Source organism: Panicum virgatum, chromosome 2N (assembly GCF_016808335.1).
Source record: "Panicum virgatum strain AP13 chromosome 2N, P.virgatum_v5, whole genome shotgun sequence".
Lineage (NCBI taxonomy): Eukaryota > Viridiplantae > Streptophyta > Magnoliopsida > Poales > Poaceae > Panicum > Panicum virgatum.
In genome coordinates this window covers 46,856,509-46,881,712 of record NC_053146.1, presented here as the reverse complement: position 1 = coordinate 46,881,712, position 25,204 = coordinate 46,856,509, and the positions used below count along the sequence as shown (strand labels likewise).

The following is a 25,204-nucleotide window of genomic DNA, read 5'->3' as shown; positions in this document are numbered from 1 at the left end:
TGCGTGGTTGCGCTCGTCATCATGAGCCATGACCATCCGAAAAGAAGAAGAATCCTCTGGCTGTGCGCAGCGTGAGAAAGGCTGCGGCCGGCGGTTGACTAGAAAGCGGCGCCGGGACGAAGCGAACCGGGCGAGCCTGCCCGGCTGCCCGACCCCTTTCGTCCGCCGGCACGGGCCGCGCCATCTCTCGGTCGGCTCTCTGCTCCACCGTCCACCACAGGATTGAATGCAGAGGCCGAGCCATTGCCCATTGGTGGATGGATGGGGTTGCTCCGTTCATGTTGTCCGCTCACCGATCGTGGAGTGGAGGGTGAAGTACTGATACTAACTGACTGAAGTCGGAGGGCGAAGGCGCGCCAACGAATTATTGGGTGGTGGTTGCTGCTGTTCCCTAGCGTATCACAGCAAGTATAATAATAGATTATAAGACAGTTAAATGCTGACGTGAAAAAAAAAGAGAAGAAGGAAGAAGTGGGCTGAAAATTTACAGTAAGAGAGATAAGTTGGTGATATTTTAATTGCGGAGGACTAATTATTATACAAGCAGGTTAGGAGAAGATTGCAAAGAGCCTTACAGTCAGCAGCGGACTGTAACTATTAAACTTGCTCTGAATGGCCTGATGATCCACTCCGTCCAGGCATGTGGCATCGTCGTCGATGCCCAGGCAGGGCGCACAGACACGCTGACACAGTCACCCGACAGACGGCAGGCTCAGTTCCGGAAGGATGTTCGGAGGTGAGGTCTTCGAGACGGGAGTTTTCGTCCCATCAGGGGCGAGGGGGGGGGGCGTAGGTTATTTATTGCGCGCTGCTGGAAACAGAGCTATCGCAGAAGGGGATCTTCAGTCCGTGCGCTGGGCTTTTCGTAGACTGTCCGTGTTTCCCTCGGTAGGCCCATTAAGTTTTCAGCCCATTTTATACCAGCGTCTCTTCTTTTCCTTTTCTGATTCGGATTTGCGATTCACGAGGGGGGCGCACTTGATGCTGTTAGCGACTCCATTTCTGTGCAGTGGATGGTTCGTTCCCTTTGATCTCTCTTTTGTGTTTCGTCATTCTTCTATTCTGCTAACTAATTTTACGCATTCGTAACCGAAGCCTTTCTGTTTCTATTCCTGTTGAGAGCGGACAACCTTTTTCTAATCTCTTGCTCTCTCATGTTGGATACTAATCTTATTTGCTACTATTAGATTGCTTGGTTTGTTAACATATATTACTAAAATATTGAAATGTTAGGGAACACTTTTTAAAATTGTTCGTGAACATTTTTTTGAATTGTTCCAGGACACTTTTGAAATGTTCCGGAACACTTTTGAAAATGTTCTGGAACACTTTTGAAAAATGTTCAAGGACACTTTTGAGATGTTCCCGGAAAACCTTTGAAATATTCCTGAACACTTTTGAAAATATTCTGAAACACTTTCCGAAACACTTTTGAATTGTTCCAGAACACTTTTTTGAAATATTCCGGAACATTTTTTTTGAATTGTTCCGGAACACTTTTGAAAAATGTTCCAGAACACTTTTGAGATGTTCCCGGAAATTTTTTGAAATGTTCTGGAACACTTTTGAGATGTTCCCAGAAATTTTTTTAAATGTTCCGATTTTTTTTTGAAAATATTCCGAAACACTTTTGAAATGTTAGGAACACTTTTTTAAATTGTTCTTGAACACTTTTTTATTATTAGAAAATACTTTTGAAATGTTCCGAAACACTTTTTTGAATTGCTCCGGAACACTTTTTTGAAAATATTCCAAAACACTTTTGAAATTTTAGGGAACACTTTTTTAAATTATTCCTGAACACTTTTTTGAATTGTTCCAGTAGACATTTGAAATGTTCCGGAACACTTTTTTTGAATTGTTCCAGAACACTTTTGAAAATGTTCCAGAACACTTTCGAGATGTTCCCAGAAACCTTTAAAATGTTCCTGAACACTTTTGAAAATATTCTGAAACACTTTCCGAAACACTTTTGAATTGTTCCGGAACACTTTTTTGAAATGTTCCGGAACACTTTTTTGAATTGTTTCGGAACACTTTTGAGATGTTCCCAAAAAACTTTTGAAATGTTCCGGAACACTTTTGAGATGTTCCCAGAAATTTTTTTAAATGTTCCGAAGCACTTTTGAAGAAAAACTTTTGAAATGTTAGGGAACACATTTTTAAATTGTTCTTGAATACTTTTTTATTATTAGAAAACACTTTTGAAATGTTCCGGAATATTTTTTTGAATTGTTCCATAACACTTTTGAAATGTTCGAGAACATTTTTTTTAAATTGTCTCTGAACAAATGTTCCGGAAAACTTTTGAAATGTTCCGTAACACTTTCTTCAAATATTTTCAAACAAATTAATGTTTAGAAAATTAAAACCCATGAAATGAAAGCCTGTGAGAGAAGCGCATGAACGAAATGGAAAATATGTTCCACAACAATTTTGAACAAGAATAAATCAAAGGAAAAAAATGAAACGTTCCAGCCCGTCGTTCCCTGAAATGTTTGCGCGTAAGCTTAATGGGCCGGCCTCCGGTTCATTCACTGCTCCAGCGCCCGCGCCCGCCAGCCTGGCGCGCGGCAGGCTGCTTCTGCGATGACTCGTTTTCAAATCGCTGAATGCGACGCATAGACTCCCGGGGGGGGCCGGGGGGGGGGGGGGGGGGTGTTCCTGCCCCGCAGCGACTGGAGGAGGGGAGTGCGGCGCCCATCCATTCTTTCTATGGAGAAAGGGCAGGGGATCTTAGGCATGGCCCATGCCTATGCTCCTCTCCTTTGGCTCTCGCTTTCACAAGCGCCTTCGGTGTGGAGCAGAGCCGGGCCGCGGCGGCGCTTGGCATTGGCACTTGGCATTGCAGGCAGGCTCGCCGGCGAAACTGCATGCGAGGGCAATGATTAGTTGGCACGGCAGGAGGCACGGGTCTCCACCTTCAATCGCGAGCGAGCACTCCGTTGATGGCATATTGCCCTGGTAAAAAAGCAACAGCTTCGGTGCCTCTGCATCATCAACGGAATGTTGACTCGGAACGGACACCCGGACACTTTATCTCGTACTTGGATTCCGCACCCCATGCCTAGCTAGGGTACATTGCACATGCATGCATCCCGTGGTGCAGTGATGCCGGGAAGTCTAGGCCGCGATACTATCGCAGAAGACTGTGCCGCAGCTGCTCCCCCGCCATCCACCACCTCTTCTTCTGGCTCCGACGTCCCTCCGACGCCTCCGTCACCGTCTTCCATCACTGCCGTCGCTAATCGCCCCCGAACCTAGCTCCACCGCTGGCAGCGTCCCCGCGCGCCTCTGCCACACCGCCCTTGCAACCCACCTCGCCGCGCCGCCCTCGCAACCCACCTCTACCCCCACCCCGACGTGCCGCCCTCGCAAACCCACCTCCACCGCCGCCTCGCCGTGCCGCCCTCGCAATCCTGCCACCCTCCCACCTTCTAAGGTCGCCAATGCTTCCGGCGGCCGCTCCCCCCTGCTCGAGGAAGACGATGAACAGTGGCGGCTGCCGACACTTCTGCGATATGGCGCGATAAAATCTCGCACGCGACGCCTAGGAACACCTATGCATCCAGGCAGCTTCACGTCGTCGTCGAACGTTACTGACGCATGTACGGTGGTAACGATTACGACTCTAGTGCTCTCTTTCCATTCCAACTTAACTTATGTAATATTAACCTAAAATTTTATCTTATGCAATTCAACTTAGCTTCTGTAATTTTTTAGCTTAAAATTTTATAAGATAAAAGCTCAACTTTTAGGATTCAATTATTAGATTATCTAGGCTAAAATTTGAAGTCCTTTACCATACGAGACGTGCTGCCTAAACCCATATACAGTTACTTGGTAAAAATTTTCAGATGTTGGAATATATATATATAAGTCATATTACGGACTTCGTTCCAAGATTAATATTCTCGAAAGGACGCAGTGTGTGTATAGCTAGCACAAAAAGTTTGGTTCTGAATAAATGGGAAAAAGAAGTTTTTTTTGAAAAGCGGGAAAAAGAAGTTTAGTTCGCTTCTTTGTAGGCCTTATTAGAAGAGGTGCTGCTTCACGACGCAACGTCGGCCTGCTGTTGATCTGGCCCGTTCGTAAGTGGAGGCGATCCCACCCAAGTAGCCCACTGACCTCGGATGAGCCAGGCCAGAGAAGTGTCCACCCAAGCTGCTTGGTACACACAGGGCGGGCGCTCCGACGGGTAACACACTTAGCCCAAGGGAACAGTCGCGCAAGGTATAGTTAGGCTGCTTCTTTTTTAGTTGGACCGAAAGTAAATATAAAAAAATTAGAACATTTTTTGAACGTGAAATATTTTTTTATTGCTGAGCAACAAAAAAAATTATTTCAGCAATTTATCCTGCCATACGTGATGGTTTAACTATCAGTTATACACGTGACTCCTAATATTTGCGTAGGCAGCGGAAAATCGGGCAGTTTTGGTTCCGTGTGGCCGGCACGGGGCCAGCGTAGGCCTCAGCGGTTTCTTTCGCGTCCGGCGGCGCGAGTGAGTAATAATGGGGCCAGAAACGTGGGCCATTAGAGGGCTGACCCATCATCGTGAGCCAAGTTCACAGCGGATTCTCGGCATTATTGAATCGAGTGGATCTCGCTAGTCTTGGCATGAGGTGTGGATCCTCGCTCTAACAATAAATCAGTAGTTTGCCTCAAAAACAAAAACAAATCAGTAGTCCGTCTTGCTCATGTGTACATTCAGTTCAGGATGCTAGATTTAAACATGAGTGCTTATGGAGAAAGATCATCATATCGTTACAGAGTTTAAGGGCATGTATATACAAGTTAATTTCTACAATGCAAACCACTAATTAACTTGACTCAATAGTGTTGATACCATGTGCATATGATGTGGGAAAAAAGAAAACCAATTTTCTACGTTTCTAAGCACCTCTATTGTACCCCCCCCCCCCCCCCCCCAACACACACACACACACAAAAACGGAGCCAATAATACTTTTTTTTTTTGAAACTTTAGAGCCAATGATACTGGTAAAGGGAGCATGGACCTCCTAATCTATGGGTAACACAACTAATTACTCCTCATGTTTTCATGCATAGAAGGTATAAACCATTAGTTGGTATAATTTAGGCAAAACAACCATTTCATCCTTAACCTTTCTTACATACCTAATCTCAGTTTCATCCTTCAACCATCAAAATGGTTGTTTCAGTCCTCAAACTTCTCCCGACTCATTCAATATATCATATCTTGTTGGAACGCAACATCATCAGTATCCATTAAGTTTGTTATGAATAGCCATCTTTCAAAATTATAAGGGTTATTGATATCTTCTTTTAAGATGTCCGAGAAAAAATCCCATCAATTCTATTTGTCCTATTCCACATAAACTCATGCTATCATTTGCATCCCTTTCCAACAGTTGACAGCAAAACAACTCTATTAGACCCTTTAACAAAGTAACCATCAATCCCAATTGCTTTGACATCCATTTAAGAATTCAAAGGCTAGAATTAAGTATATGGTTGAAAGAATAGATGACCAGATGCTGACATGGCATGCCATCGTGGCAAGACGACATGTAAGACAAAGGATGAAATTGAGCCGTCGTGAGAAGCTTGAGGACTGAAATGGTCATTTAAATAGTCGAGGGATGAAAGCGAGCCTAAGTGGAAAGTTCGAGGATGGAAATGGCCATTCTACCTAAAATTTATTGGTCATATTGCTCACGGTCCCCTAATAAAAAAAATTCTAGCTTGGTCCCTGATGACACCCATGCAATTTAACTTAGATCAATATCAGATTTGCATCCTCTCCTCTTACATCGTTCAACTTCCTTTTGTGGAGCGCAATACCCCTATTACATTTGAAGGTGACACCATCATCCTGCCCACCGCCCATCATCACCACTGGCAACCCCTGCATGCCCTAATTAAACCCAAGATCTCTGTACCCTAAAACTCCTTTTTGTAATGGATGCATGGCTAAAATGTCTGCAAGATCTTCCCGGTACCTGTTCAGCAATTTTATTGTTGATGTACACGGCTAGTATATATTTGCGCACACATAGTCTCGTAGACTTCTTACGTAGAGAAAGAGAAGTGAAGAGCACCTGGTGCTCATTTGTACGGTACGGTGTTGCAATTACAAGTAAGCTTTCTACATTTAGCTGCCCTAGCTAGCTCAGCTCTCCATAGCCACGGGACCATTAGTTCAGTGATCCTCGCAGGTACCAGGTAGACAGCCAGCACAAAGTTTCCCGATACTGCACATTGGTGGTTTCCAATTCAGTGGGGATCCCAGCCGGCTCATGAATTATTCCATCCATATGCTCCTCGTGTTTGGCGCCGATCGATCGAGTAGTGAGCGAGCGAGCGAGCGCGCGGAGAAGTCGCCCGGCGGGTCCTCGCCGTGTCTCGCGCATCTCGAGGCCAGCCGCGCGCGCCGGGGACAAGGGCGCCGATCGGATCCATCGTTATCTCCTCCCGTCGCCAAGCCCGGCACGCACCACATGGGGAAAGCCTAGCTGGCTCCCCTTCCTCCCTCGCTTCCGGGAAATTCTACATTATCTCGCGCGCCCACACAGTTTCTGAAGAATTGACTTGCTTGCTTGTGCGGTTGCGCCGTGGCACTCCGTTCCTGGCTCTGTCCTCGCCCCGCCCTGCGTGAGCTGGTGAGCTGCCAGCAGGGCTACGTGGCATGCACGCTCATCATCATCCATCGCTTCGATCACCAGTCATCGGCGATCCAGATGGCACACTGCCACTGTGAACTAGTCAACCAACAGTAGACAAGTGCGCATTGCCACTCCATTCCAGAAAGATACAGATCGATCGATCGATCGTCACAGGCTCACAGCATGCAGATGGGCGGGTGGTCTGGTCTGCTGCGTGCAGTAGCTTCTTCCTCCGCTCCTGCAGTGGCATCGCGAGTTCAACATTGCGGGCTTGTCGTCTCTTCTTCTCCCCAATAATCCTCAGGCTACTGTTTGTATCGATCAGCCGAGCTCCTTGTCTGCAGCCCGCGGGACAGTAGCGTGCGTAGGGCATGTAGGTAGCTTCGCCCCGACATGTCAGTGTCACTCCCCCATGCGCGCGGAGGCTGTGGTAAGTCGGCACACGTACTGCCGGGCGCAACAGCCGGGGATCGACCTGTTGCCGTCGCCGTGGGCGGCTCCGCAGGCACGCGCGTGCGTCCGCCGTACGCGGTCGCTTTCCGGCGCGGCCCGGGGCCGCCGGCTGTTGGCCGCCAGTGCCGGCCTTGCACGCGCACGCGCCCTGCCCTGGCCGCCGCTGTCACGGAGCTACAAGATACACATGAGACGGTGAACAAGCTAGAGACGACGACCACGACGACCAGATGAGACTGCTACGGATGAATGGCTGGTAGGATTGGAATTGGATAGGACCAGTCGACCGGATCGGGGCGAAGACGAGACCTATCAGGCAGGGGGAATGTGGCCAGCAGGTGGAGGTGTCGTGGGACGTGGATCCCTTGGCTTCCCCGCGGCGCTGCGGTTTTGGTTGCCCCCTACGAAGCCGTGTGCAAACCACAGGCCATGGCACTGCAACTACAGGATCTATCGGATCCAGTTGGGTGAGAGAGAAAAAATCCTCCCGCGGCGAATGAAGAATCGTCAACGCTGCTATTTATACGCATGCAGTGGCGCGATTCGCCTGGGATCGGGACTAGAAGAAGGAGGAAGGCCTCTGAATCTTCTTCCTCTTCGGATGGCACGCACACGGGGCCGCGGTGCCGAGAGATACGACGATGCACCCCGGCGGCCGGAGGAGACGGAATGAAGAAAAGTCCGCCTCCGGGCTCCGGCTAGTGGGCGAGTACTCCTAAGGAGTAATTAATAAATAGAAGGGCGCGTGATTAGGTAGCCCGCCCCCCGAGCCGCGCGCGGCGCCATTGGCCAAGAGGGGGCTTAATGCCCTTTGCTTAGTGCCGGGTTTAAGGAATAAACATGTGGTCTGGCACACACGCGTCGGGGCCCGACCAGGCGCGATGGGATCCGTTGCGGCGCGGTCGTGACACTTGGTGCGCAACTTGCCCCTCCATCGTGCGCATCGATCGTCCCCCCCTCCATCCCTCGCTCGCTCCTCTCCATCACCTCTTGCTTCTCTGACCAGTGATCGACCAGGGTTTACGGTGCGTCCAAGGACTAGCCGTCTCCCTCTCCTCTCCTAGCCGGGGTCTTCTGCAGTGCAGCAGCTAGCGTGCTCCGTTTCACTTTAGTTTCACCTGGAAATATCAGCTGTGCTCTCTCCCAGTGCCATTCTAGTCCGGAAGGGGAAGTGCACCAAGTGAGCATGTGTTAGTTGGTGAAAAAGTTTGGGTTTTGGTACTATAGCACATTTCGTTGTTATTTGATAAATAATATTCAATTATAAACTAATTAGGCTTAAAAGATTCAGCTCGTGATAATCAGTTAGACTATGTAATTAGTTATTTTTTTCAACTATATTTAATGTTTCATACATGTGTCTACATGTGTCTGAAGATTCGATGTCACGAGTACCGTATGAAGTTTTTTTTTAACTGAACGCCCCTGACTTGCCAGATGAAGTAGCGCGCCGGCACGCCAGCTGCTACGCTCCAATGCCTCGGAACTTGAGCCACTCCCAAATCGCTCTAGTTCCCCTACCAATAGTGTACTAAGCAGTAGCTGCTGCTAGTATTTCTCTTCTCCTGCGCACCAAAACCGTGCCGCCGGCCGGTTGCCGCCACTGCAAGCCTGCTTGCACCTCTCGGCCGCGCCCGCCCTATATCTCTCGCTGGCTAGTCGCTCCCTCCCTGGCCGTCTCTCAGTCTCAGCTAGGGTCTCCCACGCTCCTGATACCACCGCTTCAGGCTTCACAACTCACTGAACCCACCGGTCTCGAGTTCCTAAGGATATGAAGGTGAGAGGCTGCACACCTATGCCATTCTTCTTCTTCTTCTTCTTCTGCTGCTGCTGCGTGGAAGAGAAGAGACTCCTCGAGGCTCCAGAGTTCATTGTTCGTTGTTGTTGATGGTGAATTTCTTCTTCCATTTTTCCTGCAGATTTTCAGTTGGGTAGCGAACAAGATCGCCGGGAGGCCAGAGTCGAAGCGACCTGCCGCCACTTCTACCGCGCTTTATCGTAAGTGCACTCTGAATTTTCTTCACTTTCCTCGTGGATTCTTTCAGAACCGTGGTCGTTGTTGTTGTTCACCGGGTGCGCTCCACTTCAGTTGTGAGAATATTCGTCTCATTCCTTGAATGAAGAGGAAGATGGGAAGATGACCAGCGATTTTGGGTCCGTTTCCTTTCAAGTTTACTCTTCCGACATTCTACTCCAGTGACTCCACTGCTCCAGCCATGAACCTCAGTTGCTTAGTAGTCGATCAATTTTACTTGTAGCAAGCAGAGTATTTGATTTCAAAGTCCTTTAGTTTCCGGGTTTCTTTTCTGTTGATATGGCGGCGCTCTGTTTGATGGTCACGTAGCAGTGTCAATGATGATTCAAGCATTTCTGTAAACACTGTGGTTCAGAATGCTCAGAAGTTCTTTAATTTCAACCTGTAGGAAATAGTTTTTATGAATAATGCAGTGCAGTTGATGCATAAGCACTACAGTATATGCTGTTCTGTTGCCTCTCCCTTCTGATCTTTTCCTTTCCTTTCATTTTCTTTTCATTTGTTCCATGTTTTCTATATTATAAATTTTTTGTTTCCTCCACTAGTATGAGAAAGTAGTGAGATTTAAGGCTTATGTTATGCTTCAACATGATGTTATATGATACAAATTGTTCACTTGAGATTATATGAGTTACATTTCTAGCACAGAAGCCGGACCTTGGATGGTTCTGTGCTAACGAATCAGATCTGAAGGCCAGCAGTCAATTTTTTTTCTTTCATAGGAAAAACTAGTCCAATTGTATTAGAGGATATTGGTCTTTCAAAAAGGACGACTGTTTGGAGTGTGAATACAATCTTTGAATGCTGATCTGTGATGGGTGATGATCAGCAGATGCTCAGATTAAAACATTGTGGTGTGGAGTAAGCATGGGCAAACATGTTTCTAATCAGTGATAGGCCCATGAGAACAGCAGGGGTTTAAAATTAGTGGTCCATGCTCCAAACAACCAATTTATGCTAATATATGAGCGCAGGACCTGGACCATCGTTTTTGTTTCTATACTGATTTGGCTAACTAATTTACCTCTGATGTGCAGGTGGCAACGTGCCGGAATGTCGCAACGACGAGTTCAGTGATTGGCCACAATCATTGCTTGCAATCGGGACATTTGGAAACAAGCAGATTGAGGAAGAAGCACAGAGTTCATCCCGGAATGTGCAGACCGTGCAAGATTCAGTGAAGTTTACGGAGGAGGAAGTGGACAACATCCGAAAGGAATTCGAAGTGCTGCTAGAAGGCAATGACCAAGCAGAAGTTCAGGGCTCATATGCTGATGAACAGGCAGCTTCACAAAAACGTGTTGGCGAAGACGTCAACGAGAAGCACCAAGAGCAGTTGATGAACAAGGAGATCATCATAAGCAAAGCAAAAGAAATAGTAGGGAAGAAAGGGGTCGCGATCAAGCCAAGATCCATCGCTTCACTTCTCAGACTATTCGTGTGCAAGGGTGGTTTTACTCCCCCGGTTCCAGACCCAAGGAACTCTTTCCCTCAACCGAGAATGGAGAAGGTACGGTCAAATCCTTCAGTAAATTTGTAGCTCAATAGGTCACTGCACCTTCTCTGCATCTCATTCCCATACGTGGTAACGGCTGCAGCTGCTCAAGGCAATACTGCAGAAGAAAATACACCCACAAAATTCCTCCACGGTAGCAACTAGGAGGCATTTGGACTGGAAGCTAGATGAGAAAGAAATCAATGAGTGCCTCGAGGACGCGCTGCGTGATCTCGATGACGATGGCGCAAAGTGGGTCAAAACTGATTCAGACTGTAAGTAGTGTAAACCAGCAGAGACATTCCATCTCTCTTCCTCTCAAACGTGCAACAATGCACGTATTATGATTTATGCCGCGCACTGACATTTCATTTGAGCGCTAATTCTATGGCTTTGAAATGACTGAATTTATGTCATTTTGCCTGCTTTTCAGTTATTGTACTTGAAATGTAAAGGTGCGCGGATATGTTTGTTCTTTTAGGCCAGGTATGCACTTATATTCTGAATCCCAGAACGGTCAGCTTTAGTTGATCAAAGTCGGCGCTATGCTTCATCTGATGGGTTGTGTTAACAGTCTGGTTGATTCTATTGGATATTCAGGTTCCGAAGGTCTTGGCGAGCTTGGTGGGATCGTGATATATAGAAGGAAATATGGCATATAGTAAGGAAAGAAGTTATCATGTAATGCACTAATGCTCCTCCGTTTCTGACATGAACCATCTGTTATATTTGGATTATGATGAGAAACTTTCGGAACAAAAGCATATTCCATGTCTTATTCTCTCTTTGGCTATGAGATTGTAAAGAAGGCATCCGATTTTTCATTACCATTGCCTGCTTCTGAGCAGCCCTGATTCCTGGTTCACTTCTATTTCTGCTGCGTTTGCTGCTTTTCATCAAACTCTTTACTCATTCTGGATACATTTGCACTTGTATTATTCACTCATGTTTGCGCTACATCGTAGGTGAATTCTGAATTCACCTGTCGTTCAGCTATTCCTGCTTGCATCCTTCTCTGAAATCCTGTGCCGACACCGACACCGTCAAGTTTCTACGAAGGATAAGAGCCAGCCACACTCGTGTTTGCGTGATGGGGAAAGGACGGCGCACCACCCCTGCAGATCCTCATCGCAGAGCATGTTCCTTGACACTACGTTCCTTGGACTCGTGCGCGGATGCGGCATACGTCGGCGAGAGATTCCTCCGCTCAGCCCCACGCCGCCGTGCCCCAGCCATGCCAAGCGGTCGACCGGACAGAGAGCTCCCTCCTCTGGCCTGAAGCATGGAGCTGCAACAACTTGACGACCGTCCGGGCTGGGACATTGCCATTGCCTGATTGCCAGGCACCGTTTCACACGAACGAGGTGACCAAGCCTGCACAAGCCGCGCGTCAGCAGCAATCAAACATGACATCCTCGATTCCTCGTGCATTTGCAAAAACAAGTATAAATCTCATCGCTGCGTGCCTGCTTGAGGGCATCACAGGCCAAAAGCAATACCTAGAGAATGTTGTTGCGGCCTGCACAGGTCACGTCTCATCCTATTATCTTGTGTTCTAAAAAAGAATAGCTACTTCTAAATGGGGCACTACTGTTTCATCCTTCGCTGCCTCACTTCTTGACCTCCTCGTATTCGGCTTCTGGAGACTGGTCACCACCATCTTGAGATCCTCCTGACTGCGAACCACCTGAGCCGCCACCAGACATGTGCTGACCAATCTTTGTGACAGCTTTGTTCGCAGCGTCAAGCTTGGCCTTTATCTGCTCAATGTCGTCTGAGGCCATCTCCTTGCGGAGGTCAGTAATGGCCGCCTCGATCTCAGACGCGACCTCTGCAGGGATCTTGTCCCTGTACTCCCCCAAGCTCTTCTCAATGCTGTAGATAGTCGTGTCCGCATTGTTCCTGATGTCGATGAGCGCTTTACGCTCCTGATCCTTCTGGGCATGCAGCTCAGCTTCTTGGACCATCTTCTGGATCTCAGCCTCAGACAGCCCACCGGAGGATCGTATGGTGATGTTCGTCTCCTTTCCAGTGGCCTTATCTTTTGCAGACACAGTCACAATTCCATTGGCATCAATGTCAAATGTGACTTCAATCTGAGGCATGCCTCTTGGGGCGGGTGGAATGCCAACAAGATCAAATTCACCAAGAAGCTTGTTGTCTGCAGCCATTTCACGCTCACCTTGCAACACACGGATACCTACTTGGGTCTGATTGTCAGCAGCAGTTGAGAACACCTGTAAAATCAACACCAAATATCAGATAAAAGTAACATCAGGGGAATGAGGGGAAAGAGTGCTAGTGCTACATGGATCAAAGACTACTAATCGTGTAATGAGAATAATCATCAAGAAAATAAAACAGCCATTGGGTTAATGGAGTTAACACAAAGCTCATAAACAAATTGAAATACAATAAATGAGAGAAATAAAGATTTTCACATGAGACTATCACAAACTCATCACTCAACCACGAAGAGTATGAGGGTAAACAGAATTGTATTGCAACTAGCACCATACCAAAAACACAGACGCGAAAGACGTGTCAAGATAAAACATATGTTGAGTGTTGACAAAAGGCTAATCCAATTAAGTCAGGGATAGTCAACAAGATTACACTGCATATTCTGAAAGAACATAGACATTACTCACCTGACTTTTCTTCGTGGGAATTGTAGTGTTCCTGTTGATCAATCTGGTGAAGATACCACCAAGCGTCTCGAGACCAAGTGATAGGGGAGTAACATCAAGGAGAAGAAGCTCCTTAACATCTCCACGGAGAATGCCACCCTGAATGGCAGCACCCATGGCAACAGCTTCATCTGGGTTGACTCCTTTGCTTGGGCTCTTCCCAAAAATTTCAGAGACCACTTCCTGTACTTTTGGAACCCTAGTCATTCCACCAACAAGGAGCACCTCGTCCACATCTTTAGTAGATATTCCAGCATCCTTCAAGCAATTCTTGCATGGATCTCTAGTCCTCTCAATCAGTTGGTGCACAAGAGCCTCAAACTTTGACCTTGTCAGTGTGATATTCAAATGCTTTGCTCCTGATGCATCAGCTGTAATGAACGGTAGATTGGTTTCAGTCTGAGTAGTTGATGACAGTTCAACCTTTGCCTTCTCAGCAGCTTCACGAAGCCTCTGCAAAGCTAATCTATCCTTTGACAGATCAATGCTCTCAGTTTGCTTGAACTCGCTCACCAAGAATTCCAAAAGTGTATTATCAAAATCTTCACCACCCAAGAAAGTGTCACCATTTGTTGCTTTGACCTGAAAACAAAATACATAGAAACAAATCAGAAAAGGGTTTATTTCATAAAATGCATCCATCGCATCAGATGAGTTGAAAATTACATACCTCAAAAACTCCGTTTGAGATCTCCAGAATAGAGATATCAAAAGTTCCGCCTCCAAGATCAAAGACTGCAATCAAACCCTCCTTGTTGTTCATTCCATAGGACAGAGCGGCTGCTGTCGGCTCATTGATAATCCTTTCAACCTCAAGGCCAGCGATTCGGCCTGCATCTTTCGTGGCCTGACGTTGAGCATCATTGAAGTATGCTGGAACAGTAATCACTGCCTTGGAGACAGATTTTCCAAGGTAAGATTCTGCTGTCTCCTTCATCTTGGTCAACACAAATGCACCGACCTGGCTTGGTGAGTACTGTTTGCCATCTGTTGTTTCAACCCAGGCATCACCATTTGGAGCCTTGACGATTTTGTATGGCACCATCTTCATCTCTTTCTGTGTCTGTGGATCATCAAAGCGGCGCCCAATCAGCCGCTTTGTTCCAAAGAAAGTATTCTGGGGATTTGTTACTGCCTGGCGCTTGGCTGGAGTCCCAACAAGGCGTTCACCCTTCTGATTAAAAGCAACAACAGATGGTGTTGTTCTTGTCCCTTCAGCATTCTCGATGACCTTTGGGTTCTGCAGTCATTTGATTGCAGATTCAGCTAGATAAATGAGAGAGACAGGAAACAAGGACAGGAGTCAGGGAAGTCTTTACTCAGGGACCTCACCTTTCCCTCCATAATAGAGACACATGAGTTAGTAGTTCCCAAATCAATTCCAATAATGTCATTTCCAGCTGCTTTTGCACTGAAAGCAGTTACAAATACAAATGTAAAGTAACGCACTAACAAAGCTTAAGACAGCAAGTGATCACTCATACCTGAAAGGTCTTGCGAAACTACCCCATTTTGAGCACAAGTTGGCAGCACACGTTGACTGTAAGCTGGCCTTCAGCTGAGAAAGTTAGTTTGCAGACAATAAGTAAGAGCAACAAAGCCAGCGCGGAAAACGAACAGCATAGTATATGGTGCTATCCAAGAAATCCCCAATGTGCAGTCCTAGCTGCATTGACAGAGTAAACAAAACTACACCGATGACATACAGAAAATTGCCACATAAAAACAAAGATCGCTTCATTGTGCACAATGGCGATTTGTTCAGCATTCATCTAGCTACTCATAAACAGAAAGACAAAGCCACTTTCGACCCAATGATGCTAGAAATCCTTCAGAGGCCTCTGCATATGGAAACAATCTACAAACATTTAAGGAGAGTAGGTGCGCATCCGCATATAAACAATGTGTACAAGCACAGCACCACCGTAGCAGCAAGCCGGCGAGTACCAGAACTGAAATAGTAATCTAAGAATTTGCAAGCACTAATCCGTACACCAATCCTTCACCAATAAAATCCACAAGAGAGAGAGAGAGAGAGAGAGAGAGAGAGAGAGAGAGGAGAGAGAGAGAGAGAGAGAGAGAGAGAGAGAGAGAGAGAAGAGAGAGAGAGATCCAATACAACACAATCTACAAGCATTCGACACCAGCAAGTGCCCATCTCTTCTCGCAGAAAGGATCGACATCAAAACCACTAGATCACCCAAACAAAGACGAGACGACCACATCGACTACGAATAAAAAATGTAGAAGCACGGAGACTGAGGAAAAGAGGGCGTTACGGATCCGAGAGTGGACGCGAGTTCCCGCTGGCGTGCGGCGCGGCGGAGCAAGGACGCCGCCATGGATCGCTGATCGTCCCCGGCGCGGAGGCGAGTAGGGTTTCGGCTGAGTTTCTTTCCCCCTTTTTTTTTTTTAGTTTGACGGCTGAGGGTTTTGGGAGGGAGAGAGGAGGGGCTTCTTGGGGAAAAGGATTCCTGGGGAAAATGGGTTTCAGCCCATCAGATCGCACGCGACGCGAGTTTACGAGGCCGGGCCCGTGCGTGTGCATTCAACAAAGAAGGAAGAAAAACGGGAGGGCAACGAGAGCCGGCCCACGGTGCTGGACGTGTCGCGTAGATGGGCTGGCCCGGCGAGTCCGGAGTCCTCTCTGTCCGGTTGCTCCGCACCACGGCCGCCGTCCGCTCCGCCGCCGACTCTCCGGTAACCCAGCGGCTAATGCGGCCGCTAATCCAGTGTTTGTTTCCTCGGCTCGCAAGCGAGGTCATGGCGCATGGCACAGGACTGGCATATTTTCTCGTGCAGTGCAGGTACAGGTAGGCTCCCTTTTGTTTAGGAACACCATGAGGATCAGTGCTTGATCTCGCTGCTCTAATGACGAGAGAAGCCGGTAGGCCGAAGCGTCCTCTGTGCTAAACTTTCGGTAGTTTAACCTTTGTAGCCTTGTAGGTAGCGCCTGGCCTCCTACCCGGCTTCTACGCCAATTGATATTGTTATATTTGAGGCTTCTTCAATCGAAATTGTTTATTCACTCTAATGAAATGTTTTAGCCCGTATAGGAATCGCATCATATATTCCCCCTGTTGAAGGTTCCCTTCTCACTGCAAGTTTGGTTGGCGGCCATTTTTTTTTTGTAAGGCTTTCACTTTTTATTGATCGATGAGTCTTTTTATTAGAGGAGTCATGGTCATGTTGGACCAATCCTAATGGAAGTGTCATGAGAATATCATGAGCAGTAAATTTACTGACATGACGGAAGAGAGAAGGGAGAGTATTATGAGATGTGGGAGGAGTGTCATCACCATGACACTCCTCCGGCTCGGTTACCTAGTTCACAGTCTTGGCAGACACTCTCTACTAAAACTGATCTTACATTTACTATCATCTACTCTAGATGTTTAGGAATGCAAAGTGTATATTGCTTCGACCAGATTCTTGAAGTTGTGCACAGTCATTATTTTATGACAAAATGTATCATTTATAGTCACAAGAGCAAAATACATGGTGTGGAAGTTTATACGCTATTCCTCCTATTTTGAAGTGTGCTACGTCGTTTTAGTTTTATTGAAGACATCATCAAACTTCTCTGATTTTATCCTGTTATAATAAAAAAACATACTATCATCTACAATACCAAGTATATGCAACAACAAGATATATTCCATGGTTGATCTAATGAAACTGATTCAATGAGGTACATGTTGATGCACTGTTCGTAAACATAGTCCATGTTAAATAAGCATTTTGATTTCAAAGATGAGTTTAAGCGGATAGTGAACATACCACACAATCAGCACAAAAGAGCCTAATCCTCACTATGTTTAAATTAGTGCCAGAATTAAAGTCTACTATGCCCTGTAAACAATTCGAGCCAGTTCTACACAAGAAGACAAATTGGACAATTTTATAATTCCTTAGAAAGAACAAATTGACACCTCCTAGTGCACATCTTGCTCCTTCCTGCACAAATTCTGTGCCTGAAAGCAGTCCCCAAGACCCTACAGTAGAGGAGCCATAGCCTACCCTGCTTCTTTTTTTAACTAAACCTTCCTGTTTTCAGTGCTTTTTTTTGATAGCATCTGTTTTCAGTGCTGGTTTGCCAGATGCCATTGACCCTAGCTTTGAACACCAAAGAAAAGGTCTGGGCCGGCCGACCAAAGCACCCCCTCCTCCTCCCCCCATTTTCCTACCGACGGCCGCGGGGGCCAGACGGCGACAGCTTCGTTGGTTTTTCTTCCGGTTTTGCCCCCGCCGAGCTCAGCCGGGGAGGCGCTGCACTCCACTCCGCTCCACGCCAGATCCAGCCTCACAAGGTCGACTCCATGGCCGTCCGCTTCCTCCTCGCCGTCGCCCTCGCGCTCCTCCGCCCGGGGGAGGCGTCCGTGCACGAGTACCGCGGCCTCGGCTTCGCCAACAAGGGCAACGCCTTCATCCTCCACGCCGGCAGCGAGGGCCTCTACGCGGCCTCCCCCACCAACGCCACCGCCGAGGACGATGAGGACGCCGCCGCAGTGGCCGACGCCTTCATCCGGTAATGTGCTAAATAGCAGCCGTTCCGGGTTCGCTATCTGTTCGCTAATTTGGTTCAATGCGTGCGTCTGCAAGACGATGGGTGGGTAGAGCGGGGGGCGGATGCCGGCGGCCAAGCGGATCTTGGATCCTGCCGAGTGCCGACTGGGAGTCAAGCATTCAGTTTTGTGGGACCACTTCGATGGGTAGGGGTTTTGTGGGAATTAAGTAATCTTGCTCGTTGGTGTTATGGTGTGCACGAAGTGCTGTGTCGGTGGCGGCTGGAAGGTATCCGAGATGTGCATTGCCCTGATACTGGACTTTGCTTAGTGGGAAGCAAGAATTGAGCTAAACAGAGTGAACCTCATCAGTTTGCAAAAGTAAGCTTTTTTGTTAGTTCTTCAGGTTAAACATATATAGGGTGACATTGGTGAGAGGCAACTTCTGCTGCTGCAATCCTGCGTTCCGTACTTGTAAAAACTGCAGATGCATTTAATGAACTGAAGATTAAGGCTGTATTTAGATGGTGAAAAAGTTTGGATTTTGATACTGTAGCACATTTCGTTGTTATTTGATAATTAATGTCCGATTATGAATTAATTAGCGTCATTAGATTCATCTCGTATGATTTAGTTAGACTGTATAATTAGTTATTTTTTTCAACTGCATTTAATGCTCCATGCATATGTCCGAAAATTTGATGTGACGGGTACTGTGCAAACTTTTTTGGGAACTAAACATGGCCTAAAGAAGTACCATTTTCTCCATGGAATCACGGTTCTGTAGCCAACAGTCATTGTGCTGATTATTTTCAAGATGCTATGCCCTTTTCATTTTCCTTGAGTCTTACTTACAAGTATACTCCTTCCATACTTGAAAAGAATGTCGTTTTGGACAGCGACACGGTCTCCAAAATTTAACTTTGACTTTTATTTTTATAAGAATATTTATCGCAAAGTGATATATTTATACTTTTATGAAAGTATTTTTCAAGACAAATCTATTCATATGATTTTTGCATTTTGAAACTGAACAACTTAAAAGTTATTCATGATTTATGTTTCCAATGTTTGACTAAAATCTTGTCCAAAACGACATTCTTTTCGAGTATGGAGGGAGTATTACTTACCATCTCGAGAACCTTCCGTATACAAGCACCAGGGCAACTATGTTAACCACTGTTATGCAGAAATGTGCACATGCAAATGCATTAGTTATGTGTTTTTTTTTCTTTGTTACTCCTGTTTGACTGAATGATTCAAGTTGCACTTACTCGGTTCTGTATAATTGGATAGGCTCCAGAGATTTGACCTTCAAATTCTACTGCTTTTCAGGTTTGACAAGATTACTTTTAGGAGACCAGAGGATGCTGTTGATTCTGTAAAGGAGACCAGTTCAGCTAAGGTTCAGGTACTTGTTTTCGAGATAGAAGACCGTGAAATGATTGGTGGATCAGCTTATGGAGGTCAGAAAGCTATTTGCTGTACCTCAGATCTTGCAAAGTTAGGAGCTTGCACGGAAGGTTCTGTCATCTACCGCCCATCCCAGGTAAATCCTGGTTGGCCAAAATTGTTTGTTGCATCATTTGATGGAAGTGATCTGATTGCAACGCTACTGTCAAGGACCATTCCAATAACCAAAACTGGGATGTACAATATGTACTTTATACACTGTGATCCTTCACTTGCTGGTTTGGAGATTGAGGGGAAAACCATTTGGAAAAATCCTACTGGGTACCTTCCAGGTCGGATGGCACCTCTTAAGAACTTTTTTGGACTGATGTCTTTTGCTTTTGTTATACTTGGGATCTATTGGTTCTATCAGTACATGAAGTCTTGGAGAGAGGTTCTTCCACTTCAAAACTGTATTACTCTCGTGATTACACTGGGCATGCTGGAGATGGCATTGTGGTATTTTGAGTATGCTGAGTTCAATGAGACTGGAATTCGGCCAAAGGGCATCACATTTTGGGCTGTCACGTTTGGAACTATTAAGAGAACAGCGGCTGAAGTTATTGTTCTCATTGTCTCAATGGGATATGGAGTTGTCACGCCTACTTTGGGTGGCCTGACATCCAAAGTGGTCATGCTTGGGGGAACATTCTTTCTAGCAACAGAAACTCTTGAGTTGGTAGAAAATCTCGGTGCCGTGAATGATCTATCAGGAAAAGCTCGGCTTTTCTTGGTTTATCCAGTGGCCATTTTAGATGCCGCATTTGTTGTTTGGATATTCATTTCTCTAGCTAAGACCATTGGTAAACTTCAGGTGATTTAACCTCTTCTTCATATCCTTTATTAGTTCTCCTGCAGTATCAGTTGCCGCCCATTATCCTTTGTGCTTGCATTATTTCCCCCCAACTTAAGAGGCACTGGCTTATGTATACAGCACATGAATCATTCCTAATTTTTCTATGCGGATGATAGGCAAGAAGGCTGATGGCCAAACTTGAGATTTATAGGAAATTCGCAATTGCCCTGATTGTATCTGTTCTGGTGTCTGTTGGCTGGATTGGCTATGAGGTATGCTTATTCATGTCAAAACCATACTATAAATATTGTTAACAACCATACTTTAAATCTAGGATTATCAAGGGACATTTCTGCATCTCAAATAATTAGATTAGTTGCAGCAGGAGTGTAACTTTATACTTTTAAGAATCTGGCTATTTTGCCTTGTTCGGGTTCTTTTGTTTGCAACTTGGTTATGCATCTGTTTCATAATTAATTGATGTTGTAACACTTTACTTTCTGCAGATTTACTTCAAATCAACAGATGTTTTCAATGAGCGATGGCAATACGCATGGATTATTCCTGCCTTCTGGCATGTTTTGTCTTTCTCACTTCTTTGCGTAATTTGCTACCTGTGGGCACCTTCGCAGAACTCAATGAGGTATAGTCATAATCCTTTTGTAACTTTCAGCTGGATGATGTTTTGCTTGTGCCATGTCATTAGAATTCCCTGTTACAAATGGAAACATTCACAGCTCCTTGTTTTTTCCATCTCAGATTCGCTTATGATGCAAGCGAATTCTTCGACCGGAAGGACAATCTATCATTAATTAGGCCAGCGCCCAGTGCTTCCAAAAATGGATGGAGTTTATCTTCAACACCAGATGACAAAGCAACAAAGAATGTGAATACCGAAACATCTTTTGATGGGGATGATGAGGAAAACAAAAGGGAGTAGAACTTATTGTCAATTCAATTAGGGGAGGGAATATGCAAAGATATGTGATCCATTGAAGTGGACAATAGAGCAATTTTGGTGTTTTGCTGAGGATTGGCCTTGCTAATTCTAGTTAATGAAGTACTTCACTTGAGGTTATTTCTTTACCTGATTCATTTCCACTATAGCTTATTGCCTTATTGCACGGCCAGTCATGCTATTATCATCATAGTCTGAATGATGGTACATGATAGGAACAATTAGTCTGTGGCATTATGAAGGGTTTATGCTGTGTAATGTTTATATTATAGACATCATATTGCTGGTTGCATGAACTCGGCCTATGCCATCTATGTTAGAGAATAAACTATTTTACTGGATCTTTGTTAGAATTTCACTTAATTGCCTGATATTTCTGTATGTTTTTGTGATCAATTTTTATCAAGTAAGATCATTGGGTCAAAAGCAGCAATTCAACTATCTGATTCAGACTTTAAGCATATAAGTATTGAAGAGGTCTTTTGGGATGGTGTTCTTTATACACTCTGTTTGCTTGGTTGTGGCTGGTGTTGATTTGTTATGAGAGGAAAGTACTGTTGGCTGGCTGGTGGCTGGTGTTGATTTGGTGTGAGAGAAAAGTACTGCTTGCTGATTGGCTGACAAGCCAAGCGAACAGAGTGGCTCTTGGAGAGGTACCAAACTCACAATATGAGATTCGGTACCGAAAATTGGCCCCTCGAGTACTGAATTTTGGTGCCTTGTATAATATATGTTGTATAATAGTTGGTGTACCTCTCTAAAGATGGTTAAATGAGCCTCCTTTTATAACTGATAAAATGTAGTACTAGCAATCTTTGTTGCAACCTAGCAAGGTCCGCTGAACCTTAGGCAAACTGATACGCTTGTATATATCTACTGATTTACACATGCACCATGTAGCTTCTGGCTTCTCGAGGTGTGATGTCAGAGAGAAGGAAGCTAATTGGTTGACAGATTGATCACTTCGATGCGAGCGTAACGACGTTTTAGGGCATGTACAATGACAATTATTATGCCGGCTATTGCCGGTTTATTGTGACTTTCGAGAGCAAACCGTGAGGCGACGGCCTCTGCCATCCTCTCGCGAGGCGACGGCCTCGTCCCGTTGCCCGAGAGGAAGCGACGGCTTGGCACATCCGTTGTAGCAGCAGCTGTAAGATGATAACGGCGACGACGGATCCTCTGCGAGTTCGTGCTCACGCTCCCGATTTGATGGGCAAATACTTTCCGCCCGCCCACGTTCGTCACGCCGCGCCGCCGCAACCGCTCCAAGCCAAGCCTCGCTGCTGCCCACGCCAAGCTCGCCGGCAACCGCTCGCTGCTGCCTGACGGATGCGGCGCCAGTGCTGGCCTCCGCACCAAGCCTCGCTGCTGCCCACGCCACACTCGCCGGCAGACGCTCGCTGGTGCCTGCCTGCGGCAGCAGCCTGCCCTGCCATGGAGGAAGGTGGTCAGTGGAGCATGCAAGCACGGGAGAGAGAAATGAGTGGGTGAGAGACGAGAGAGACAGTCTTTTTTTGCGACTTGGTGATTTCATTCATTGATCAGTCGGGATTACAATCTGAAGGTAACAGGTGAACTACACAGGTTGGGGCTAACTGCCACTCACCCAGCCTATTATCACCTGAAACTTGCTTAGCTAGGACATGAGCTACTCGGTTATAAGCACGACTTGTGAAAGTTACAGAAAAATAAACAAAACTAGAGCTAAGTTCCCGAGTTTGTCTGATGATGGATGCAATTCTTGATCGTTGATTGGCTCCCTCCTTCTAAAGCTTCACAAACTCCTGGCTACCAGTTTCCAGAATAAGTCGCTGCACCCCCTTGTCCCGAGCCAGAGCAACACCATCCCGACAAGCAGAGGCGGAGCTAGCAAAAAATTCTAGGTGGGGCAGGCCGGCAAGGGGCCGCCGGCGGGGCGCGGCAGGCGGGCGTGACAGGCGAGTTCCCGGCGGCTAGCTGGGGCATATGCCCCACCCTGCGTGATGGGTGGCTCCGCCACTGCCGACAAGCCAAAGCTTCCAGGGTCAAGGCGTCGAGGCCATGGGAGTACCATCTCGCCTGTCCACCAACAAAGAGACCTGCATCATTTTGGAGAGCTATCCCTGATGCACCTTGCCCTTGGTCTGGGTAAAAAGCACCATCTGTGTTGCACTTGAACCAGCCAGCTGGGGGCGCGCGCCAACACTCCACAATTTGTCTCTCCTTCATTGGATTCACCTGCTTTTTCATGTTCCATAAATCAAAAGCTGTATCAAGCGACCACCGAACTGCTACGCTGATCGGTCTATGAGCAGCACCATGTCGTCGCTGGTTCCGTTGCATCCAAAGTGAGTACATGCCGATGATGAGAATGGCCCTGTCCTTGTCCGTGCACATATGATCCATCAGCAAGTCGCATGCCCAAGAAAACGGATGAAGACTCGGCAGCTTCACCCCAGTAATTATCTTTACCTCTCTCCAGAACATCTTTGCCGTGGTGCATTCAGTCAGTATGTGCTTAATTGATTCTGTGTCAGCACCACACACCTCACAGAAAGCCGTCGGCTCAATATGTCTCCGATGTGAGATATCCTTTGCTGGGAGAAATTCGTGTAGAACTCGCCACCAGAAAATCTTGACTTTTGGAGGTACCTGTAACTTCCAAATCTTTTTCCAGGAAGCATCGCTCGAGGCACTTGGAATCTCCTCATCACCTCGACCATACATCGCATATAGCTTTCGATAGGCCGATTTGACTGAGTAGTTACCATGCTTCTCAAACTCCCACGCCCACCAATCCTCCTCTTGTTGTCGTATAGGAATTTTGAGGATGCCCTGGCATCAATCGGGATAAAAGCCTCATGAATGAGAGCCTCATTCCAAGCTCCCGATTCAGTCACGAGATCAGACACCATGGTTAGTGCCTGCCCATCGCTAGGAGTGATGGGTCGAGCATCAAAATGTGCAGGTATCCACCTGTCACTCCAAATGTTTGTCTGCTCCCCACTCCCAATCCTCCTGATCATGCCTCTTTCTAGTGCTTCTCTTCCTGCTAGGATTGCCCGCCAAGTATGGCTGGCATGTTTTCTCCTGGTGCTGTGCATGAAGTCACCATCATGGTAGTACCTTCCCTTCAGCACCCGTGCACACAAGCTATCAGGTCGCGTCACCAATCACCAACCCTGTTTGCCCAGCATTGCTTTGTTGAAGGACTGTAAGTCTCGGAAACCCATGCCTCCCACGGATTTGTGCTGGGTTAACCGATCCCATCTCAGCCAATGGATATGTCTATTGTCAGCTGAGCTTCCCCACCAATAATTTGCAATTGTGGTTCTCATCTTTTTGCATGTCGTCTTAGATAGCAAGAAACAGCTCATAGAGTATGTAGGGAGTGCCTGAGCCACAGATTTCAGAAGTATCTCCCGACCAGTACAGCTCGCTTCCCTACCACTCCAGGTGCCAACCAAATTTTTAATTCTTGTAGCCATAAAATCAAAAGCCTCAGTACAAGATCTACCAACCGCGGTTGGCAAACCCAGATACTTGTCAGATAAAGCTTCTGTATCAATGTGTAGCACACACCTAAAATCTTGTTTCACCTGCTCATCACAATTTGAGCTGAAAAAGACTGCAGATTTCTCCTTGTTCACCAACTGTCCGGATCCCCGATTATAGGTCTCCAAAATAGAGAGATGAGTCAGAGATATTTTTGACCCACTTTTACAATAAAACCCTTAGCTATTTTATAAAATAGCATTTAGCAATTTATGTATTCTAGTTATCTATATTGGTCTATGTTTCTTAAAAAATATACTATCATGTGATTTATTTGCATACATAAATAATTCTTTCATGTATGCCACAAAATAATACATAAAGATCTATTCCACATATTTGACCATCATGTTTCATGTGTCTAGACATACATTAAATAGGTTGCAGACAGCTACACAGACACACCATTGTACAAGTTGTCTGCTTTATCGACTGCGTGCGGTATTCCATACACATACAGACGATAGTCGTCTAACCATTGAACATGCCCTCAGGCCTTTTGAGAATCGGAGCTGTTAGCGTCAAGACGTCCGATCCGGACGCTGCTATTGGATGGTATCACCAGAGAGAATTCGTGTCACAACATTGGCCCCGTTTGGATGTTTAGCACGTTTTGTGCTACAAAGAGAATCT

General features: G+C 46.3%; 3 protein-coding genes across 3 annotated transcripts; 2 read left to right on the top strand and 1 right to left on the bottom strand.

The window, feature by feature from the left end:
• The first annotated feature begins 8,615 nt into the window (after positions 1-8,615).
• LOC120660775 (protein DEEPER ROOTING 1-like) lies at positions 8,616-11,460 on the top strand. Its single transcript, XM_039939413.1, has 6 exons — positions 8,616-8,880; positions 9,023-9,101; positions 10,176-10,648; positions 10,737-10,908; positions 11,067-11,119; positions 11,234-11,460. Exons 1-5 carry the CDS (start codon positions 8,875-8,877, stop codon positions 11,084-11,086), a joined length of 750 nt encoding a protein of 249 aa, XP_039795347.1. The 5' UTR covers positions 8,616-8,874; the 3' UTR covers positions 11,087-11,119; positions 11,234-11,460.
• A 567-nt stretch (positions 11,461-12,027) lies between these two features.
• On the bottom strand, positions 12,028-15,783 carry LOC120660774 (heat shock 70 kDa protein, mitochondrial). Its single transcript, XM_039939412.1, has 6 exons — positions 15,603-15,783; positions 14,808-14,881; positions 14,656-14,734; positions 13,994-14,563; positions 13,285-13,905; positions 12,028-12,870 (listed from the first exon to the last, which is right to left on the bottom strand). Exons 1-6 carry the CDS (start codon positions 15,663-15,665, stop codon positions 12,244-12,246), a joined length of 2,034 nt encoding a protein of 677 aa, XP_039795346.1. The 5' UTR covers positions 15,666-15,783; the 3' UTR covers positions 12,028-12,243.
• A 1,713-nt stretch (positions 15,784-17,496) lies between these two features.
• LOC120660773 (transmembrane protein 87B-like) lies at positions 17,497-21,397 on the top strand. The gene is made up of 5 exons (XM_039939411.1): positions 17,497-17,851; positions 19,164-20,094; positions 20,253-20,348; positions 20,583-20,719; positions 20,836-21,397. The coding sequence occupies exons 1-5, from the start codon at positions 17,643-17,645 to the stop codon at positions 21,014-21,016; spliced, it is 1,554 nt and encodes a 517-aa protein (XP_039795345.1). The 5' UTR covers positions 17,497-17,642; the 3' UTR covers positions 21,017-21,397.
• Positions 21,398-25,204: the final 3,807 nt, after the last annotated feature.

Bases quoted from the DNA above. Each gene is read 5' to 3' on its own strand.
- LOC120660775 (XM_039939413.1), top strand. The intron at 9,102-10,175 runs GTAAGTGCACTC...TCTGATGTGCAG, and splicing joins CACTTCTACCGCGCTTTATC to GTGGCAACGTGCCGGAATGT. The intron at 10,649-10,736 runs GTACGGTCAAAT...TAACGGCTGCAG, and splicing joins CTCAACCGAGAATGGAGAAG to CTGCTCAAGGCAATACTGCA.
- LOC120660774 (XM_039939412.1), bottom strand. From the start codon at position 15,665: ATGGCGGCGTCCTTGCTCCGCCGCGCCGCACGCCAGCGGGAACTCGCG. The intron at 14,564-14,655 runs GTGAGGTCCCTG...AAATGACTGCAG, and splicing joins TCTCTATTATGGAGGGAAAG to AACCCAAAGGTCATCGAGAA. The intron at 13,906-13,993 runs GTATGTAATTTT...TTTTGTTTTCAG, and splicing joins TCTCAAACGGAGTTTTTGAG to GTCAAAGCAACAAATGGTGA.
- LOC120660773 (XM_039939411.1), top strand. From the start codon at position 17,643: ATGGCCGTCCGCTTCCTCCTCGCCGTCGCCCTCGCGCTCCTCCGCCCG. The intron at 20,095-20,252 runs GTGATTTAACCT...TGCGGATGATAG, and splicing joins AGACCATTGGTAAACTTCAG to GCAAGAAGGCTGATGGCCAA. The intron at 20,720-20,835 runs GTATAGTCATAA...TTTCCATCTCAG, and splicing joins CCTTCGCAGAACTCAATGAG to ATTCGCTTATGATGCAAGCG.